The sequence below is a fragment of the Chlorocebus sabaeus genome, chromosome 26, assembly GCF_047675955.1.
Source record: "Chlorocebus sabaeus isolate Y175 chromosome 26, mChlSab1.0.hap1, whole genome shotgun sequence".
In the NCBI taxonomy this organism is placed as follows: Eukaryota; Metazoa; Chordata; class Mammalia; order Primates; family Cercopithecidae; genus Chlorocebus; species Chlorocebus sabaeus.
In genome coordinates, this window is record NC_132929.1 from 46,736,389 (window position 1) to 46,757,271 (window position 20,883).

Consider the following 20,883-nt stretch of genomic DNA (forward strand, 5'->3'; position numbering starts at 1 on the left):
GCTGTGCAGAAGCTCTTTAGTTTAATTAGGTCCTACTTGTCAATTTTTTGTTTTGTTGCATTGTTTTTGAAGACTTAGTCATAAATTCTTTGCCAAGGCCAGTGTCCAGAATGGTATTTTCTAGGTTTTCTCCTAGGGTTTTTATTGGTTTAGGTCTTAGATTTAAGTCTTTAATCCATGTTGAGTTAATTTTTGAATATGGTGAGAGGAAGGGGTCTAGTTTCAATCTTCTACATGTGGCTAGCAAGTTATCTCAACACCGTTTATTGAATAGGGAGTACTTTCCCCATGGTAGTTATTGTTGACTTTGTCAATGATCAGGTAGTTGTAGGTGTATGGCTTTATTTCTGGGTTCTCTATCCTGTTCCATTGGTCCATGTGTCTGTTTTTGTACCAGTACCATGCTGTTTCAGTTACTGTAGCTTTGTAGTATAGTTTGAGGTCAGGTAATGTGATGCCTCTGGATTCATTCTTTTTATTAGGATTGCTTTGGCTATTCCAGCTCTCTTTTGGTTCCTCCATATGATTTTTAGAATAGTTTTTCTAATTCTATGAAAAATTACATTGGTAGTGTTATAGGAATGGCATTTAATCTGTGAATTGCTTTGGCTAGTATGGTTATTTTAACAATGTTGATTCTTCTTATCCATAAGCATGGAATGTGTTTCCATTTGTTTATGTTGCCTCTGATTTCTCAGCAATGCATTGTATTGCTCATTGCAGACATCTTTCCCCTCCTTGGTAAGTTGTATCCCTAGGTATTTTATTCTTTTTCTGGCTACAATAAATGGGATTGTGTTCTTGATTTTGCTAAGCCTAGACATTATTGGTATATAGAAATGCTACTGATTTTTGTACATTGATTTTGTATCCTGAAGCTTTACTAAAGTTGTTTATCAGTTCTAGAAGCCTTGTGATGGAGTCAATGGGTTTTCCTAGGTATTGAATTATATTGTCTGTGCAGATAGACAGTTTAACTTTCTGTCTCCCTAATTTAGATACCTTTTATTTCTTTTTCTTGCCTGATAGCTCTGGTTAGGACTTCTAGTACTACGTTGAATAGGAGTAGTGAAAATGGGCATCCTTGTCTTTTTCCAGTTCTCAAGGGGAATGCTTCCAGCTTTTGCCCATTCAGTATGATGATGTTGGCTATAGGTTTATGTTATATGCGTCTTATTATTTTGAAGTGTGTTCCTTTGTTGCCTAATTTGTTGATGGTTTTTAACATGAAGGGATTTTGAATTTTTGTGAAGGCCTTTTCTGTGTCTATTGAGATGGTCATATGGTTTTTGTAATTAATTCAGTTTATGTGGTGAATCACATTAATTGATTTGTATATGTTGAACCAACTTTGCATTCCAGGAATAAAGCCTACTTGATCATGGTGAATTAGATTTTTGATGTGCTTCTGGATTTGCTTGTATTTTGTTGAGGATTTTTGCATCTGTGTTCATCAGACATGTTGACGTGAAGCTTTTTTTTTTTTTTTTTTTCCTGTGTCTTTGCTAGGCTTTGGTATCAGAATGATGCTGGCTTTGTAGTCTGAATTAGGGAGTAGTCCCTCCTTCTCAATGTTTGGAAATACATTTAGCAGGATTGGTACTAGCTCTTCTTTGTATATCTGGAAGAATTCAACTGTGAATCCATCTGGTCTAGGGCTTTTTTTGGTTGGTAGACTTTTTATTATTGATTTAATTTCTGAACTCATTATTGGGCTGTTCAGGGCTTTAATTTCTTCCTGGTTCAATCTCGGGAGGCTGTGTGTTTCCAGGAATTTATTCATTTCTTCTAGGTTTTCTAGTTTGTGTGCATAGTGGTATTAGCAATAATGTGATGATTTTTTTTTTGTATTTCTGTGGAGTTGGTTGTAATGTCACCTTTGTCATTTCTGATTGTGTTTATTTGGGTCTTCTCTCCTTTTTTATTCTTTATTAATCTATCTAGTGGTCTATGAATCTTTTCAATCTTTTTAAAATCTTTAATCTTTTGAAGAATCACCGTTTAGTTTCATTGATCTTTTGTATGGATTTTTGTCATTCAGTCAATGTCATTCAGTTCAACTCTGATTTTGGTTATTTCTTTTCTTTTCTTCTGCTAGCTTTGGGGTTGGTTTGCTCTTGTTTTTCTAGTTCCTCTAGGTACATTAGGTTGTTAGTTTGAGATATTTCTAACTTCTTGATGTGGACATTTAGTGCTATAAATTTTCCTCTTAACACTGCTTTAGCTGTGTCCCAAAGATTCTGATATGTTATGTCTCCATTTTCATTAGTTTCAAAGAATTTTTTGATTTCTTCCTTAGTTTTGTTCTTTATACAAAAGTCATTTAGGAGCAAGTTGTTTAACTTCCATGTAATCGTATGGTTTTGTTAGATCTCCTCAATATTGATTGCTATTTTTATTGTGCTGTTGTCCACCTGTGTGGTTGATTTGATTTTGATTTTTGAATTTGCTGAGACTTGCCTTATGGCTGAGCATGTAGTCAGTCTTAGAGTATGTGCCATATGCAGACAAGAAGAATGTATATTTTTCTTGTTGGTAGTTGGAGTGTTCTGTAGATGTCTTATTAGGTCCAATTAGTCAAGTGTCAAGTTTAAGTCCAGAATATCTTTGCTGGTTTACTGCCTTGATGATCTGTCTAATGTTATTAGTTGAAGTCCTGAGGATTATTGTTTGGTTGTCTGAATCTCTTCACAGATTGCTAAGAACTTTTTTTTTTTTTAATCTGGGTGCTCCACTGTTGGGTTGGGTGTGTATATATTTAGAATAATTAAGTATTCTTATTGGATTGAGCCCTTTATCATTATGTAATGCCCTTTCTTTGTCCTTTTTGATCATTGTTGGCTTAAAGCCTGTTTTATCTGATATATGAATAGCTACCCCTGTTTTTTGTTTCCTATTAGCCTGATAGATCTTTCTCCATTTCTTTACTTTGAGCGTATATATGTCGTTACTTGTGAGATGTGTCTCTTGAAGACCGTAGTCAGTTGGTTTGTGCTTCTTTATCTAACTTGGCACTCCATCCCTTTTAAGTGGGGGCATTTAGCCCATTTCCATTCAGGGTCAGTATTGGACTGTGAGGATTTGATTTTGTCATCATGCTATTAGCTGGCTACTATGTAGACTTGATCATATAGTTGCTTTATAATATCAATTAAGTATGTGCTTAAGTATGTCTTTATGATGGCAGGTATCATTCATTAATTTCCATGTTTAGCGCTTCCTTTAGAAGCTCTTGTAAGGCAGGTCTAGGGGTAATGAATACCCTTAGCTTTTGCTCGTCTGGAAAGGATTTCATTTCTCCTTTGCTTATGAGGTTTAGTTTGGAATGATATGAAATTCTTGGTTGGAATTTCTTTTCTTCAAGGATATTGAAAACAGACCCCAAATCTCTTCTGGCTTATAAGGTTTCTACTAAAAGGTACATTGTTAACCTGATGGGGTTCCCTTTGTAAGTTTTTCTCTAGCTGCATTTAAGAATTTTTCTTTTGCATTGGCCTTGGAGAATCTGATGACTATGTTTTGGGGATGGTCATCTTGCATAGTATCTCACAGAGGTTCTCTGAATTTCTTGAATTTGTATGTCACCCTCTCAAGCAAGATTGGGAAAATTTTTATGGACTATATCCTCAAATACATTTTCCAAGTTGCTTGTTGTTTCTCCTCTTTCTGAAATGCAAACTAGTTATAGGTTTGGTCTCTACATAATCCCCTATTTCTCAGAGATTCCGTTATTTTTTTAAATTATTTTTTCTTCATTTTTGTCTGCCTGTGTTGCTTCAAAGGAGTGGGCTTCAAGCTGTGAGTTTTTTTTGTTTTTTTGTTTTGTTTTGTTTTGTTTTAGACAGAGTCTTGCTCTGTCACCCAGACTGTAGTGCAGTGGCGTGATCTTGGCTCACTGCAACCTCCATCTCCTGGGTTCAAGTGATTCTTCAGCCTCAGTCTCCTGAGTACTTGGGACTACAAGCATGTGCCACCACACCCAGCTAATTTTTGTATTTTTCATAGAGATGGGGTTTGCTATGTTGGACAGGCTGGTCTCAAACTCCTGACCTCAGATGATCCACCTGCCTTGGCCTCCCAAAGTACTGGGATTACAGGTGTGAGCCACCGTGCCTGGCCAAGCTGCAAGATTCTTTTCTCATCTTGGTCTGTTCTGCTTTTAATGCATCCAATTGTATTTTGAAATTCCTGGAATTTTTTATTTCCAGAAGTTCAGTTTGGTCTTTTTTTAAATGGTTATGTCATCTTTCAACTATTGGGTTGTTTTACTGTTTTCCCTGGGTTGGGTTTCAACCTTTTCTTGTATCTCAGTGTGCTTCCTTATCATCCAGGTTCTGAATTCTCTGCCTGGCATTTCAGCCATTTCATTCTGGTTAGGATCCACTACTGGGGAGCTAGTGTGATCATCTGGAGGTAAGAAGACACACTGGCTTTTACAGTTGCCAGAGTTCTTGTGCTGGGTCTTTCTTCTGTGACAGTTGATGATTCTTTATTATTTGAAGTTGTCGTCCTTTGAGTGAGGCTTTTTGTTTTTATGATCTTTATTGCCCTTAGGGTTTTTTGACTGTGGTGTATGTTGGGTATAGTTGAATCGCTTCATTTCTGGATGCTTTTAGGGGGCAAGGCTCAGCTCCACACTGCTGGGATGCATGCTCTAGCCCTGTGGGACTGGGACTGGGTCAGCAGCTTTGTCCTCTGGTCTCTCACGGTTGAGCTTTGGCTGGGATAGAGAGGCTGAGGTGTTCCCAGACCATTGACAACAGCACTCCATAGGGGACAGCAAATGGGGCATGGGTGTAGGTGCTCTAACAGGAGCAGCAGGGGCACTGTGGGCAGGATGTGCTCCAGTGGGCGGTGCTGTGAGCAAAAGGCACTCTGGCAGGGGCACTGAGGGTGGGAGGTGCTCTGGTAGGGGGCACCGTGGGCTTGGGAGGTGTGCGCCAGCAGAGGTGGTGGAGGCGTTGTGGCCGGGAGGCACTCCAGCTGGGGGTGCTATGGGCAGGGTCGCTCCTGCAGGGGGAAACCATGGGTGGGTGGGTTGCTGTGGCTGGAGGTGCCACAGCCAGGAGGCCTGGAATTTTCTTTTTTTTTTTTTAATCTGAGGTTGATTGAATTCATAGATGTAGAACCCATGGATATGGAGGGCCAACTGTACCATACATTTTACTGTTATTTTAGAGTGTATTCCTACTTATTAAAAAAAAGTTAACTGTAAAACAGCCTCAGGCAGGTCCTTTAAGAAGTATTCCAGAAGAAGGCATTGTTATCTTAGGAAATGACAGCTCCATGTTATCTTAGCAGATAAAGCCCCTGAAGACTTTTCCCTGGGACAGTTGTGGTCTGTGGTTACAAGTAATCAGGGAAAAGTTTTCTACCCTTTCTAGTCTTAGCCCCAAGCTTTGAGATAGGCAATATTTCAGGGGCTGTCAGTAAGAAAGTTTATAACTAATCGAATTTTGAGGATCTTGCTCTTGGGGTCCCAGATTTATCAACTGGTGTCTACTAGTTAGACTCTCCAACTTGAGTGGCTCCTAGGATTGTCTTCTATCCCTCAGCCTTGAAGATCATGTAAACCAAATCTCAATTTCATTAGGTTTAGCAAAATGCCGTCACAGCATAAAGGTCAGTTTCTGCATTCTGTTTCCCTCTCTGGGTTCCTACGTTTATTTATTGATTTATTTTTCTGTGTAGTCCTCATTTGTTTTTTTAGCAGATCATGAATGCATTTGAGACCAGTAGTTCTAGTTCATCATTCTCTCAGAATACAAATACCCGCATTATGTGCACTTTTCTTTAACTGTGCATTACTCTTTAATATTTGATCATGTATTATACATCTTTCTAGTTATTTTATGTTTGTCAGTTATGTATATTTCAGTCCTTGTGAGCACAGTTGATGATTTATTCTATTGTTCCATTTCACTTCAGCACTCTAGGCAAATAGTAAAATTCTCACTGATCAATATAAAATAAGTAAGCTTTTCATTAAGATTATTTCAAGATCATGGTACCTTGCTGGTATAAAAGAGTAAAACCCCCTTTTCTAAAGTACTTAGCTTACTTAGAGGAGGAAAATTTCTAGTTGGAGATATTTGACTGATATTTAGGAATTGTTAGTTAAATATCTATGTTGTGTGATACATGCATATATGGGAATTTTATTTATTTCTCTGTATTTTATGAAGTAAGCATAAAATGGACTAAAATATTTTCTTTTCCTTTTGGGATATGAATTTTGGTCAGTAGGAACAGATTGTTTCTCTATAGGTTCTTTAGCAGATAGGAAGCAGATGTGGCAATGTGAGGAGACTTCTAGGGGAAGAACAAATGTATGAGTAATCTGGAAAAAGATTAAAGTCAATTATAAGTTAAATGTCAGCCTTTAGACCAAAGCTTTTTCATTCTTGGTCCTAAAGAGATGAGAGCAATTGAGTGTTCTTAAACCCTCCACAAAAAAAAAAAAAAAAAAAAGGAAGGGGAGTGGAGAGAGAGACTGTTTTTAAAAGCTAGTATTTCACTATACTTACTGTTTTATTTCCAGATTTGTTTCTTTTTTTAAACAGTCTGCTTTTGATTTTCTTTGGTTAGGTAAAACATAACCCATCATTAGCCTGTATTTGTACTTAAGAGTATTGTTTTATTTGGTTAGCGAATGTCTTTAAAATCATATGGTCTTTGTCAGTGAGCTTCTAGGAATGTCTGGCATGTTTATTGGTCAAATGCCTGGCAGATGGAAGTAAAATTTTGTGAGGAATCTTCTGGATCAAATACAGGTTTATTTTTACTTTAATAAAACTATTCAAAGCATAAAGACTTCAGTCTGAGTGTCAACAGTAGTAGCTGATCTGGGAGTAGTTGCCTGGATAGTACCTACTAAGGATCGCAGTGATGTCCCCATTCCTGATGCCACTTTTTTGTTGTGCTCGAATTATAGACATAGACAATATGGGCATCTACAGGTCTTTTAGATCTCTGAAGTTCTTTATAATGTGTACTGGGCATACTGTTTTCTTCTATACATAAAAAAGTGCTTTGTATTTAATTAAATGAAGATACTGTTTAGTTTTGTGTGTGACACCACCCATTATTAGACCAATTCCATTGGCAATTATTAGATCAATTTAATTCCCCAAAGGAATACTTGAGAGACAGGGCTGGGAACAGTTACAATCACTTTAGTCTAAAATTATACTTAGTAATAAGAAACGGATCATAGACTCTACAATCTAGCTTGTAAATAAATAGTAAATAGCAATAAAATTAGAATCTGTCTATAATAAAATTAAGTTTTCCAGCTTGTCTGTGCTTTTGTATATATTATTTTCACTTTTAAGTGCATCTACCTAATTAGTAATGTATATTGTAATGATGCTTAAATATCATGTGTTATCTTTTAAATAATAATTCCAAGAAAAGTGTAAGAAAATTCACTCCTTCACTTTTTTAAAATCAAGGATAAGCCCTTTGGAATTATTTCAATTCATTACATTTTTTCATTCATTCACCAAAACTTTATTGCACACTTACTAAAGATAGGTCTTAAGTCAGGTGTTGGGGCTGTGGTCACAGTGTCTTTCCAGTCTTCAAGAAACTTACAGTTTAATTCTATTGAGTTAGGTTGAGTATTGGAAAAAAAATGCTCTTCAACATCTACTGATTCTCTTACCTCTGCTCTTCACGTTAGTTAACACCTTAAGGTTGAAATTAGTGAGCCCATCCTGTGGTAGCTGCAGGAAAACTTAGTGAAAACTCTTTTGAATTGTATCTTAATAGCCATTAGCCACCAACATAACAGTGTTCCAGGAAAAGGAGACTTGATAGATGAAAAGATAATCTGTCAAATATATATTTTTTATAATTTAAAATTTCTCTGTAAATCAATTTTTAAAGATATGATTTACATATAATAACATGAACACATTTTAAGTGTGGAGTTCAATGAATTTTGACAGAGTATGAACCCTTGTAACCATAACTCTAGTTGTTCACTTGAGAGAGAAACTTGGAGTTATTCTGGATTCCTTTCTTTATCACATCCAAATGATTACTAATTTCTGTCCATGCTATACTCTAAACTTCCATAGAACCTATCCCCTCTTTACTCTCCTGACTACTACCTTGGTTTTTAACATGTTAAGCCCTATTTTTCACCTCTATTACCGCAATCTACTTTATAACTAGCTTTTGATTCTTATCTCTTTTCTTTTTCATATACCCTCCATGACGTTATTAAGTGTGATTTTTCTAAAATACTATTCTGATCATATTACCCACCTTGCTTAAAATCGCTTCATGACTCTTTAGAGTTCCCATTCTCAATTATTGGTTTGATGGTGACATCATTTATCAAATAGAAAATACACATAGAGAATCAGATTTGTGGAGGGAAGGTGACGAGTTAGTTCACTTTAACGAAGTGGAAGAAATAAAACATTGCCTTCTGAAGCATTTTTATTTGATTCAAGCTTTATGTACACAACTATGGGGGAAGGAGAGAAAAAGCCATCACAAATACCAGAAACTGTTCTGAGATTTTTATATTGATGAAGAAAATGAATTTTGGCAATGCTAGGTGGGAAAAATTATGTTTGTTCAAGCTTGTTTATACTTGAAGTGATGATTAAGTTTAAATTTATAAACTCACATTTTCACCTTCATATACTAGTTTGTTAAAAAAAATGCCTTCCCATATTTATCTAAACATGTCTCGAACACTATGAGTTGCATATAAATCGTGAGGTTTACCTTTCAGATTGGTAAAGATAAGCTCTGAAGTAAAATAATTAATAGCAGGGTGTCTTTTTACATTCAGTGTGAGGAAAACAGAATAAATATTTAAATATGACAATAAAAACAGCGAACTTTATTCTTGCTGTAGAACTTGCCTCAACCTTGTTAGTACCTATTTATTATTTTCTATACCATGAATATTCTATATAATCTAGCTTTTCTTGACACAGTGAGAAGAGATATTTAATTTAGTGCCTGAATAAATAAAGTATTTATAGTACTATAAAGTACTGGTAATTTAGTGCCTGAATAAATAAAGTATTTGTAAAGTATTTGTGTACTGAATGAGAATGACTGTAATATAAATGAATTTTACCAAGGTGCCCTGTGGTATTATTTAGAAAAGTGATTATTTCTTTAAAAAGTGAAAATCCTGGCTGGGAGTGGTGGCTCACGCCTGTAATCCCAACACTCTGGGAGGCTGAGGCGGGTGGATCACCTGAGGTCAGGAGTTCAAGACCAGCCTGACCAGGGTGAAACCCTGTCTCTACTAAAAATACAAATAATTAGCTGGGCGTGGTGGTGCACTCCTGTAATCCCAGCTACTCGGGAAGCTGAGGCAGGAAAATCGCTTGAACCCGGGAGGCGGAGGTTGCAGTGAGCCGAGATTGTGCCATTGCACTCCAGCCTGGGCAACTAGAGCAAAACTCCATGAAAGAAGGGAAGGAACGAAGGGAGGGAGGGAGGAAGGGAGGGAGGAAGGAAGGGAGGGAGGGAAGGAAATCCCAATAAAAATCTCATAGGTTATAGATATCAACAGTTGGATTCTAAAGTTTATATGAAAAGGCCAGACCTAGAATAGTGACACAATGCTGAAGAATAAAGTTGGAGGATTCACACTAACCTTTTGCAAGAATGTTTTCTATGGTTAAAATAAACAGATGATCAAAGTATGTTTTCACAAATCACACAGTTTATTGCCATACAAAGAGCTTATTATGTTTATTCATAATGCTCAAAGAATGGAAGAATAACAGGAGCAAACATCACAGGGAATATACTCAATAGATAAAGTACATTATCCACATATTGAACGAGTTCCATTTTAGTTTAGAGTCCAGTTATTAAAGTCTAGTTGCTAAATTAGGATGGAAGCATGTCTCTGCGGATGTCTGATCAAAGTCTAATCAAAGTTTGGAGAGTACTTTTCTATATGTGTTTTCAGGAGGGATGGTTTGATCACCACAGTGTACATCCATAACAATGTGCAAGGTCCCTCAACACTAGCAAGCAGTGCCAGTGTTGCTGGGCTTTGGAGGATAGTTCAAAGGCTGCCAGACAGCAACCCTGCTAGTCTGATATTTTGGTCTTTGGAGAAGTGTCTGACATAGAGTAGCCCTGACAAAGCCTAAGTTATCAATCTGTCAAAATCTTGGGTTTATATGTGTTTTTAGAGTCTAGTAGTTGAGCCCAATAACTCATGTATGTGGTCTGATGAGGAGTGATAGAACATTCTTACAGGGAGAGGAATTAAACTTCATGTTCTTATCACAGCAAAACATGTGTCATTTATGTAGTAAATAAACTAAGTGTTTAAATCATTTCAAAGCTACATAATAAAGATCCCGTATAAAACTACAGTCATCATGACAGTGTGGTATTGGTGAAAGAGTAGACACATATGTCAATGGAACCAAATAAAAGGCCCAGAAATAGACCCATATAAATATAGTCAGGTGATCTTTGATAAAGGAGCAAAAGCAAGTCAATAGAGAAAGGATAGTCTTTTCAACAAATGGTACTGGAACAATTGGATGTCCATATGAAAAAAAGAAAGGAATATAGACATGGACCTTACACCTTTCACTAAATTAATTCAAAATGGATCATAGACTTAACTGTAAAACACAAAACTATTAAACTTCTAAAGAAAACTTAGGAGAAAATCCAGACAACCTTGGATTTGGCAATTAGTTTTTAGATACAAGACCAAAAAGTAGGATCCATGAAAGAGAAAATTGTTAAGTTGGGCATCATTAAAATTAAAAACATCTGTCCTGTGAAAGACACTGTTAAGAGAATGAAAAGACAAGCCACAGACTGGGATAAATATTTGCAAAACGTATATCTGATAAAAGACTTGTATCCAAATTTTCAAAAAAATCTTAAAATTCCCCAGTAAGAAAAGGAAGAATCCAATTTAAAATGGGCAAAAGAGCTGAAAACACAAAGAAGATACATGGATGGCAAGTATGCATATGAAAAAATGCTCAGCATCTTTTGTCATTAGGGAATTGCATATTAAAACAATGAGATACCACTACGTACCTCTTGGAGTGGCTGAAATCCCAGAACACAGATACCAAATGCTGGTAAGGCTGGGGAGCTGTCAAGATTGCAAGATGATATAGCCACTTTGGAAGGCAGTTTGGCGGTTTCTTACAAAGCTAAAATAAACATAGTCTTACTGTAATATCCAGCAGTTATACTCTTGGGTATTTATCCATTTGGGTTGAAAACTTATGCCCACACAAAAAGTTGCAGGTGAATATTTACAACAGCTTTATTCATAATCAACAAAAACTGGAAGCAGCCAAGATGTCCTCAGTAGGTGAGTGGATAAAGAAACTATGGTACATCCATACAATGGAATATTGCTCAGTGAGGAAAAGAAATGAGCTATGAAGGCACAGAAAGACATGGATGAAACTTAAATGCATATTGCTAAGTGAAAGAAGTCAATCTGAAAAGGCTACGTATTACATGATTCCAAGTATACAACATTCTAGGAATGGCAGAACTGTAGTGACAGTAGAAAGATCAGTGGTTGCCAGTGATTTGGGAGGAGGAGAGGAGATCAAATGGCTAAAGTACAGCAGATTTTTCTAGTGTCATGAAACAGTTCTCTAAGATACTTTAATGGTGGATACATGACATTATGCATTTGTCAAAGCCTGTAGAAATCTATATAATAAAAAGTAAGCCTTAATATATGCAAATTTTAAAAAATCACTTAGGAGTTTAGAGGATCTCAGAAAGGAATGCAGACTGACAAGAGAATCTAACTGCATTACAAATATATGAAACAACCTCCCTAAAGGGGTGGGGGAAAAGGCACTGACCTAAGAAACTTTGGAAGTGAGCCTGTAAGACTAAATGCAAAAGCAATTACACCTAATCATTGTACTTTAGTTGATAAAGTTGTTTCTCGTTGGGGGTACACATTAAAAATTCTGATACCTCTATACATACATACTGGAATTGAATAATTAAGTAAATGGAGAGTTGATGGTTTGAAGCCAAACTTCTTGTTGAAGTAGAAACTTTCAGATAAGCAAGGGAAAGAGGCTGGAATGGTTCATTTGGTGATGGATTAGAGCTGGAAACATCAGTATGAACTCATCTTTAGCTTAATATAGACACAGATGGCACAGATGGTTACTTAGAGAAATATTTATAGATATATGCATATACACAGGTTTCTATACACACATATATATTTTTTTGCTGTGTCAGCTGAGAGGGACTAAAGGAAATGACCCCACAGTAGCAAGAAGTACACTTATCCCCCAGCTCTTTGTTTCTAATACTAGCCTCCAATAAAATGAACTATGGCTCCTCAGAAATGACTGATACTAGGACCATGGCAGGAATTAGTCTAGAAAATACTTGAGTCAAAATCTTGTAGTGCCAGAAAGTAAGAAAGTGCTCAGAAAAAGAAAAAAAATCCACATCGATGGGAGCCAAAGGGGCATAGGAGCCAATTGAAAGAGCTTCCAATGGCCAAAACTGGAACAATTTGAACAACAAAATAGTAAAATTGTATTGGATAATAACCCAAAGCATAAAATAAATATACATGAGTTCAGACTCTCTGTCCTCAAGGAGGAGGAGCTTAACTTCCCACTCCCTAAGTGTGGGCTGCATATGGTGACTTCCTTACAAATAGTTGAGTATGAAAAGGAGAGGATGCAATGGTAACTTTACATTGGAGAAACCTGAAGAACATAATCTCAGCCTCAGCCTTGAACATGTTGATCAGGGTCAACATCAACAGTAATAAGTCATATTAATAATATATACCAGCTGGGCATAGTGGTCATGCCTGTTAATTCCAGCACTTTGAGGGGCCAAGGAGTTCAAGACCAGCCTGGGCAACATAGTGAGACCCTTTTCATTTTGTAGACAAAATAGAAAGTAAAACATTAGCCACGCATGATGGTACACACCTGTAGTTCCAACTACTTGGGTTGCTCAGGTAGGAGGATTGCTTGAGCCCAAGAGTTTGAGGTTAGGATGAGCTATGATTGCACCACTGAAACCCAGCCTGATGACGGAGTGAGACCTGGTCTCAAAAAAAAAAAAAAAAAAAAAAAAAAAAAAGGAGTTATCTTAACCCCCATCTAATCATGAGAAAAATATCAGACAAATCCTAATAGAGGGTCATCCTACAAAATAGCTGATGGGTATTCCTCGAAACTGTCAAGTCATCAAAAACAAGGCAAGTATGAGAAATTGTCACAGCCAAGAGAGCCTCAGGAGGTATGACAACTAAATGTAATATGGTATCCTCCATGGGATCCTGGAACAGAAAAAGGACATTAGATAAAAACTAAGGGAAACCTGGATAAAATAGGGGCTTTAGCTACTAAGAATATGTTTATATTGGTTGATTAATTGTAACAAATGTACTATACTAATACAAGATGTTAACAATAGGGGAAACTGGGTATGGGATATATGAGAACTCTCTGTACTATCTTCTTAATTTTTCTGTAAATCTAAAACTGTCCTAAAAATAAAGTCTATTAAAAATGAAAGCATCATTTTAAGACCTCAGAATAATCAGTGGTTTCTGTCTTTCCTGCAGTTTTGACAGTGTTTCCTGCCTTGCTGACTCTTCTTCCCTCTCTGACATCACCTTTGATGGCAATCCCATAGCTCAAGAGTCATGGTACAAACACACTGTCCTTCAGAATATGATGCAGCTGCGCCAGCTAGATATGAAGAGAATCACGGTGAGAACCCTTCCAAAGTGTTCACCATGTTGTTGTCCTTAGTGTGGATTAGGAAATTGGGGGGCATATTCTTTGCTTGAAATGCTTCTTAATTTTACTGAACTATGGGTTATCATGATTGTATACTTCATAATTGCAGTTACGTAGTTTTTACTGCCTGATCCATCCCCAGTTTAATTAAGCAGGACTTTAAAAATTCCTAGCCTTCTGTTTAAATTAATCATCATGTTTATTTTTCATTCTTGCTTAATATCCAACTAATAATTTATTTTGAAATGAATGAGTGAGAATTTTGTTAAGTTACAAAGCATACTGGTTAAGAGCATGGACACTGGAGCCAGATTGCCTGCATCTGAATTCTGGCTTGACTGCTTTCTAGCCATAGGCCTTTGGCAACGTATTTAACCTTTGTATACCTCATTTTACTCAAAGTAAAATGGGGATCAGAATTACGTCATAGGGTTGTCGTGAAGATAAAATAAAGTACTACACCTTAGAAAATAAGGTACTACACCTTAGACTGCGAGGCTCTTAGGAGGCATTTGTATGTAGTTGTTATTGTTGATGTTATACCTCCCAAAGTAGCTACCTCTTTTTATTAATTGTATCTCCATGTTAAGATATTTTCTACACTTATATGTTTTAATATGGTTTCTGATCTAAGTGGAATGCTGTGCACAATATCCCCCTCTTTTTAGGTGTACAATGTGTATTAGCATATTATAGGCTCCAAGAAGTTCTGTAATTAAATAACCTTATTTAACTTTGTTTCTTTGACCAGGTTTATTTGTTATTAGAAAATGCATTTTAATAATCTCAGTTCGATAGTCTCTGACCTAGAAAAATATCCTAAGCCTCTACCTATTTTCTCTCTTCTGAACTGCTGTTTTTCATGTGAATTCTGATGATCACCTAGGTTTATGCAGTTGCCAACTGACCTATTTCTTTGTATATTAGGATCACAATGTGTGCAGTTTTCATTTATGCCTCAGCAATACTGTGGACCTCTAAGGTGGCTAGTTAATAGCTAAAAGTGTGGATGAATTGATGGATACCAGAGGTCTTCTAGGGTTCTGCCTCTCTATTCCATGGTGGAGCTATGGTTCTTTGTCCTCTTAGTTAATTCGGCTCTATAGTGTCAACACTGTTTCATACTTTTGTGGTGACTCTTTACCCTCATCGCCATATCTTTCTTAGTTAAGCATCTTTGCTACTTCTTAAATTGCTCTTTCTAATGAGGTTGAGATGAGTGGGATAAGATTTAGAGCTAGCTCATTTATATAAATTAGTACTTAATTATGTGGTATGTTCCTCATAGTGAATTTATTTGTCAGTCTTGTCTACCCAAACAATATATAGTCTTTAAGGGCAGAAACCATTCTTCTTTCTTGCCTGGCACCTACAGATTACTAACGTCTAATTCTCACACCACATTCAACTTTTACAAGTTATATCAATATTGTTCTTTATAGCATAAAGATGCAATTTAGAATTATACATTGCATTATAGATGAATTTTGTTGTCATGTCTCTAAAGTCATCATTTTTCTGGAACTATTTTTCATTCTTTCTTTGATTTTCGTGACTGATATTTATGAAGATTACAGGTCAGTTTTTTTGTAGAATGACCCTCAATTCAGATTTTTTGATGTTTCCTCATGATTAATTTTTACTTATAGGTTTTTGGCATTAATATCGTATTAGTGATTTTGTATTCTTGTCATTGCATCTTAGACCAGCATGTTTTACAACATGTTATTCATATTTATCTCTTTATTGAGGATGCTTACTTTAGGAAGATTTCTGTCAAACTTTTCTTTGTGAAGTTTCTCTTTTCCCCTTTGTAATCCCATTCCTTATAAAAATTTAAATTTATTCATTCATTCATATCTATATGGACTTATGGTATTTAGTCTCACCTTTTGTTTTAACTTTTTAGTAATTTTAGTGTGGAAGCTGTACCTTTTTAAAGGACTTTTTATAACAAATGTCAGCAAACAGCCTATGAGCTGGCTACCTGTTTTTGTAAATAAAGTTGTATTGGAACACAGTGATGCCCATTCATTTATGTATTATCTGTGTCTGCTTTGATGCTGCAATGGCAGAGTCAAGTAGTTGCTATGGATACTATATGGCCTACAAGCCCAAAATATTTATTATCTGGCTGAAAAAGTTTGCTGATGCCAGTAACTATTTTTGCTTTTTAAGAAACAATATCTTAATTGAATTTTTGTGTAAATTACCATATAAACATTCTCACTGTGGTGGATTACACAAATATTTAATGAACTTCTGTGCATTGGGGCAGTGGTCCCTAAACTGCATGCAGAGGATGCTGCAGTGAACTCATAGGGAGTGAATATTTTTAACTTCCAAGGGAAACACTGAGATTTGACATCTGTGAGACTGTGATCAAATTAGTAGCTCAAACAGTTTACCATTTCAACATTAGTTCACACTATTATTTCTTTCAATCACATCCTATCTTTGAAAAGCTGAATTTTCAGTAGTTGTTGTAATAAAAATAAATACCTTGCCAAAATCAGTGTGGAACAGGAAATGAGGGTGGCAGTGTCCAATGTGATTCTCTGTTTGAGAAGTTGTATAACATCCTCCTGGTTCTACACATTCCATTGATAAGTAGCTGTGGTTATTTAAAAATGATATAAAATGTTTTCTTTCTATTTACATATATTGCTACTAAATTGCTAGACCATGAATACGTACTAAATTGTTTGGACCTAACTATTTAGTAAACAGAGTTGTCACATATTTCTTTTGGCCTAGAGGCACTGGGAAAAAATCCCTGAGATTCTTAGGTATCTTGAACTCAGGAGTTTCTGTACTAGGATATATATTATACAATATAGATGAAAAGAGCAAAATCACAGTTCATGCTCTAAAGTTACTTGCAGTCATCTGCAGAGGCAACCTTGCAGCCGGATTACAATGCAAAATGGCAATCTAGAGAGATGAGATTGCTAGATGGATCAATAGAGATATATGTTTGTGTCAACACACTTATACTCAGGGCAAAGTGATGTCAAAGAGCAAAGCAATCCCAAGTCTACCTGAAAAACAAAAAAGTTCCAAAGGAGAAAATGATTGACTCAAGACTTTAAGAGTAGTAAAGAAGAAGGAGAATGTATTTATGGAGAATAAAGGCATGCAAAATGCAGAAGGAAGCTGAGAGAATATAGCAGCTGACAGCAGTTTAAAATGGCTAAGCATTGAATGTACATGGCTGAGGGGCATAGAGGGAGACAAGTATGTCTGACAGGCAAGGACAGGCAAGGGCTAGGGCATTTTATATCATAATAAGGAGTTTAGATTTTTGTCTTGGACATAGTAGGAGAAACCCTTGAAGAGTTTAAGGTAGTTAAATTGGATTTGCCTATTAAGAAGACTGTCTTTCTGGGTTCAACCTTGAAGATGGATTGGAGAGGATGTGATGGGTGATGAGATGAGAAGCAAGGAGATTAATCAGAGTAAGACTCTGGGCATCTGATCCAGAGGAATGGCAAGAGATAATATGATGCCATCTATCACTGGCCTCAACTCCTATTTTGCTTTATCTTTCTTAAGAAGAATGGGTTTTAGTTTGTAAAGATTACATAAAGATTAAAAAGATAAAAGTAAAACTTAGGATAGATGAATAAATAAGTTGGAACTCAGGCCCACATCTAGAGCAAGGGTTGACAAATTTTATCTATAAAAGACCTGATAGTAAATATTTTAGACTTTGGGGCCTGCATATTCTCTGTTGAAACTACTCAGTTCTCCCATTGTAGTATGAAAAAAGGCATGGGCAATACATATATGAATAAGCATGACTCTGTTCCAAGAGAATGTTATTTAGAAAAACAGGTGGCTGACTTTGGCCTGTGTCCTAGAGTTTGGCAGTCCTTAATCTAGAGCACTGAATAAATCACTGAGCCATTGAGAGTTGTGTCTAGGTAGGGGTATAGAATAATGGAGCAGCTGAAAGGTAAGATGAACTAACCTTTTTTTTTTTGCAGTATTACTTTATTTATTTATTTTTTATTATACTTTAAGTTCTGGGATACATGTGCAGAACGTGCAGGTTTGTTACATAGGTATACATGTGCCATGGTGGTTTGCTCCACCCATCAACGCGTAATCTGCATTAGATACTTCTCCTAGTGCTCTCCCTCTCCTTGCCTCCATACCCCAACAGGCCCTGCTGTGTGATGTTCCCCTCCCTGTGCCCATGTGTTCTCATTGTTAAACTCCCACTTATGAGTGAGAACATGCAGTGTTTGGTTTTCTGTTCCTGTGTTAGTTTGCTGAGAATGATGGTTTCCAGCTTCATCCATGTCCCTGCAAAGGACATGAACTCATTCTTTTTTATGGTTGCATAGTATTCCATGGTGTATATGTGCCACATTTTCTTTATCCAGCCTAAGATTGATGGGCATTTTGGTTCCAAGTCTTTGCTATTGTGAATAGTGCTGCAATAAACATATGTATGCATGTGTCTTTATAGTAGAATGACTTATAATACTTTGGGTATATACCCAGTAATGGGATTGTTGGGTCAAATGGTATTTCTAGTTCTAGATCCTTGAGGAATTGCCACACTGTCTTCCACAATGGTTGAACTAATTTACACTCCCACCAACAGTGTAAAAGCATTCCTATTTCTCCACATTCTCTCCAGCATCTGCTGTTTCCTGACTTTTTAATGATCACCATTCTAACTGGCGTGATATGGTATCTCATTGTGGTTTGATTTGCATTTCTCTAATGACCAGTGATGATGAGCTTTTCTTCATGTTTGTTGGCTGCATAAATATCTTCTTTTGAGAAGTGTCTGTTCATATGCTTCCCTCACTTTCTGATGGGGTTGTTTTTTTCTTGTAAATTTGTTTATGTTCCTTGTAGATTCTGGATATTAGCCCTTTGTCGGATGGATCGATTGCAAAAATTTTCTTCTGTTCTGTAGGTTGCCTGTTCACTCTGATGATAGTTTCTTTTGCTGTGCAGAAGCTCTTTAGTTTCATTAGATCCCATTTGTCAATTTTGGCTTTTGTTGCCCTTGCTTTTGGTGTTTTAGTTGTGAAGTCTTTGCCCATGCCTATATCCTGAATGGTATTGCCTAGGTTTTCTTCTAGGGTTTTCATGGTTTTAGGTCTTACGTTTAAGTCTTTAATCTATTTTGAGTTAATTTTTGTGTAAGGTGTAAGGAAGGGGTCCAGTTTCAGTTTTCTGCATATGGCTAGCCACTTTTCCCAGCACCATTTATTAAATTGGGAATCCTTTACCCATTGCTTGTTTTTGTCAAATTTGTCAAAGATCAGATGGTTGTAGATGTGTGGCATTATTTCTGAGGCCTCTGTTCTGTTCCATTGGTCTGTATATCTGTTTTGGTACCAGTATCATGTTGTTTTGGTTACTGTAGCCTTGTAGCATAGTTTGAAGTCAGGCAGCATGATGCCTCAAACTTTATTCATTTTCTTAGGATTGTCTTGGCTATGTGGGCTCTTTTTTGGTTTCATATGAAATTTAAAGCAGTTTTTTCCAATTCTGTGAAGTAACTCATTGGTAGCTTGATGGGAATAGCATTAAATATATAAATTACTTTGGGCAGTTTGGCCATTTTCCCGATATTGATTCTTCCTATCCACAAGCATGGAACGTTTTTCCATTTGTTTGTGTCCTCTCTTATTTCCTTGAGCAGTGGTTTTTAGTTCTCCTTGAAGAGCTCCTTCACATCCCTTGCAAGTTGTATTCCTAGGTATTTTATCCTGTTTGTAGCAGTTGTGAATGGGAGTTTGCTCATGATTTGGCTCTCTGTTTGTCTATTATTGGTGTATAGGAATGCTTTTGATTTTTGGACATTGATTTTGTATCCTGAGACTTTGCTCATGTTGCTTATCAGCTTAAGGAGTTTTTGGGCTGAGACGATGGGGTTTTCTAAACATACAATCATGTCATCTGCAAACAGAGATAATTTGGCTTCCTCTCTTCCTATCTGAATATGTTTTATTTCTTTCTCTTGCCTGATTGCCCTGGCCAGAACTTCCAATACTATGTTGAATAGGAGTGGTGAGAGAGGGCATCCTTGTCTTGTGCCGGTTTTCAAAGGGAATGCGTCCAGCTTTTGCCCATTCAGTATGATATTGGCTATGGGTTTGTCATAAATAACTCTTATTATTTTGCGATATGTTCTATCAGTACCTAGTTTGTTGAGTGTTTTTAGCATGAAGCGGTGTTGAATTTTATCCAAGGCCTTTTCTGCATCTATTGAGATAATCATGTGGTTTTTGCCATTGGTTCTGTTTGTGTGATGGATTATATTTATTGATTTGCATATGTTGAACCAGCCTTGCATCCCAGGAATGAAGCCAAGTTGATCGTGGTGGATAAGCTTTTTAATGTACTGCTGGATTCGGTTTGCCAGTATTTTATTGAGGATTTTTGCATTGATGTTCATCAGGGATATTGGCCTGAAATTTTCTTTTTTTTTTGATTTGTCTTTGCCAGGTTTTAGTATCAGGATGATGCTGGCCTCATAAAATGAGTTAGGGAGGAATCCCTCTTTTCTATTGTTTAGAGTAGTTTCAAAAGGGATGGTACCAGCTCCTCTTTGTACCTCTGGTAGAATTCAGCTATGAATCCGTCTGGTCCTGGGCTTTTTTTTCATTGGTAGGCTATTAATTACTGCCTCAATTACAGAACTTGTTATTGGTCTATTCGGAGATTCAACTTCTTCGTAGTTTAGTCTTGGGAGGGTGTGTGTGTCCAGGAACTTATCTATTTCTTCTAGATTTTCTAGTTTATTTGCATAGAGGTGTTTATAGTATTCTCTGATGGTAGTTTGTATTTCTTTGGGATCAGTGGTGATCTCCCCTTTATCATTTTTTATTGTGTATATTTGATTCTTCTCTCTTCTTTATTAGTCTGGCTAGCAGTCTATCTATTTTGTTGATCTTTTCAAAAAACTAGCTCCTGGATTCATTGATTTTCTTTCAAGGGTTTTTCATCTCTCTATCTCCTTCAGTTCTGCTCTGATCTTAGTTATTTCTTGTCTTCTACTACCTTTTGAATTTGTTTGCTCTTGCTTCTCTAATTCGTTCAATTGTGATGTTAGGGTGTCAATTTTAGATCTTTC

General features: G+C 36.5%; 1 protein-coding gene across 3 annotated transcripts in view; it reads left to right on the forward strand.

The window, feature by feature from the left end:
• The window catches only part of LRRC49 (leucine rich repeat containing 49), a 163,174-nt gene that overhangs the window by 58,708 nt on the left and 83,583 nt on the right, over nucleotides 1-20,883 (forward strand). For 2 of the 3 annotated variants that reach the window (XM_008016056.3, XM_008016057.3), the window contains one exon: nucleotides 13,601-13,748. In XM_008016056.3, the coding sequence (XP_008014247.3) occupies nucleotides 13,601-13,748 (148 nt within the window). Of the gene's footprint in view, nucleotides 1-4,198; nucleotides 4,414-13,600; nucleotides 13,749-20,883 lie in introns of those variants that run through there. The other variant, XM_038010110.2, reaches the window with a different exon arrangement.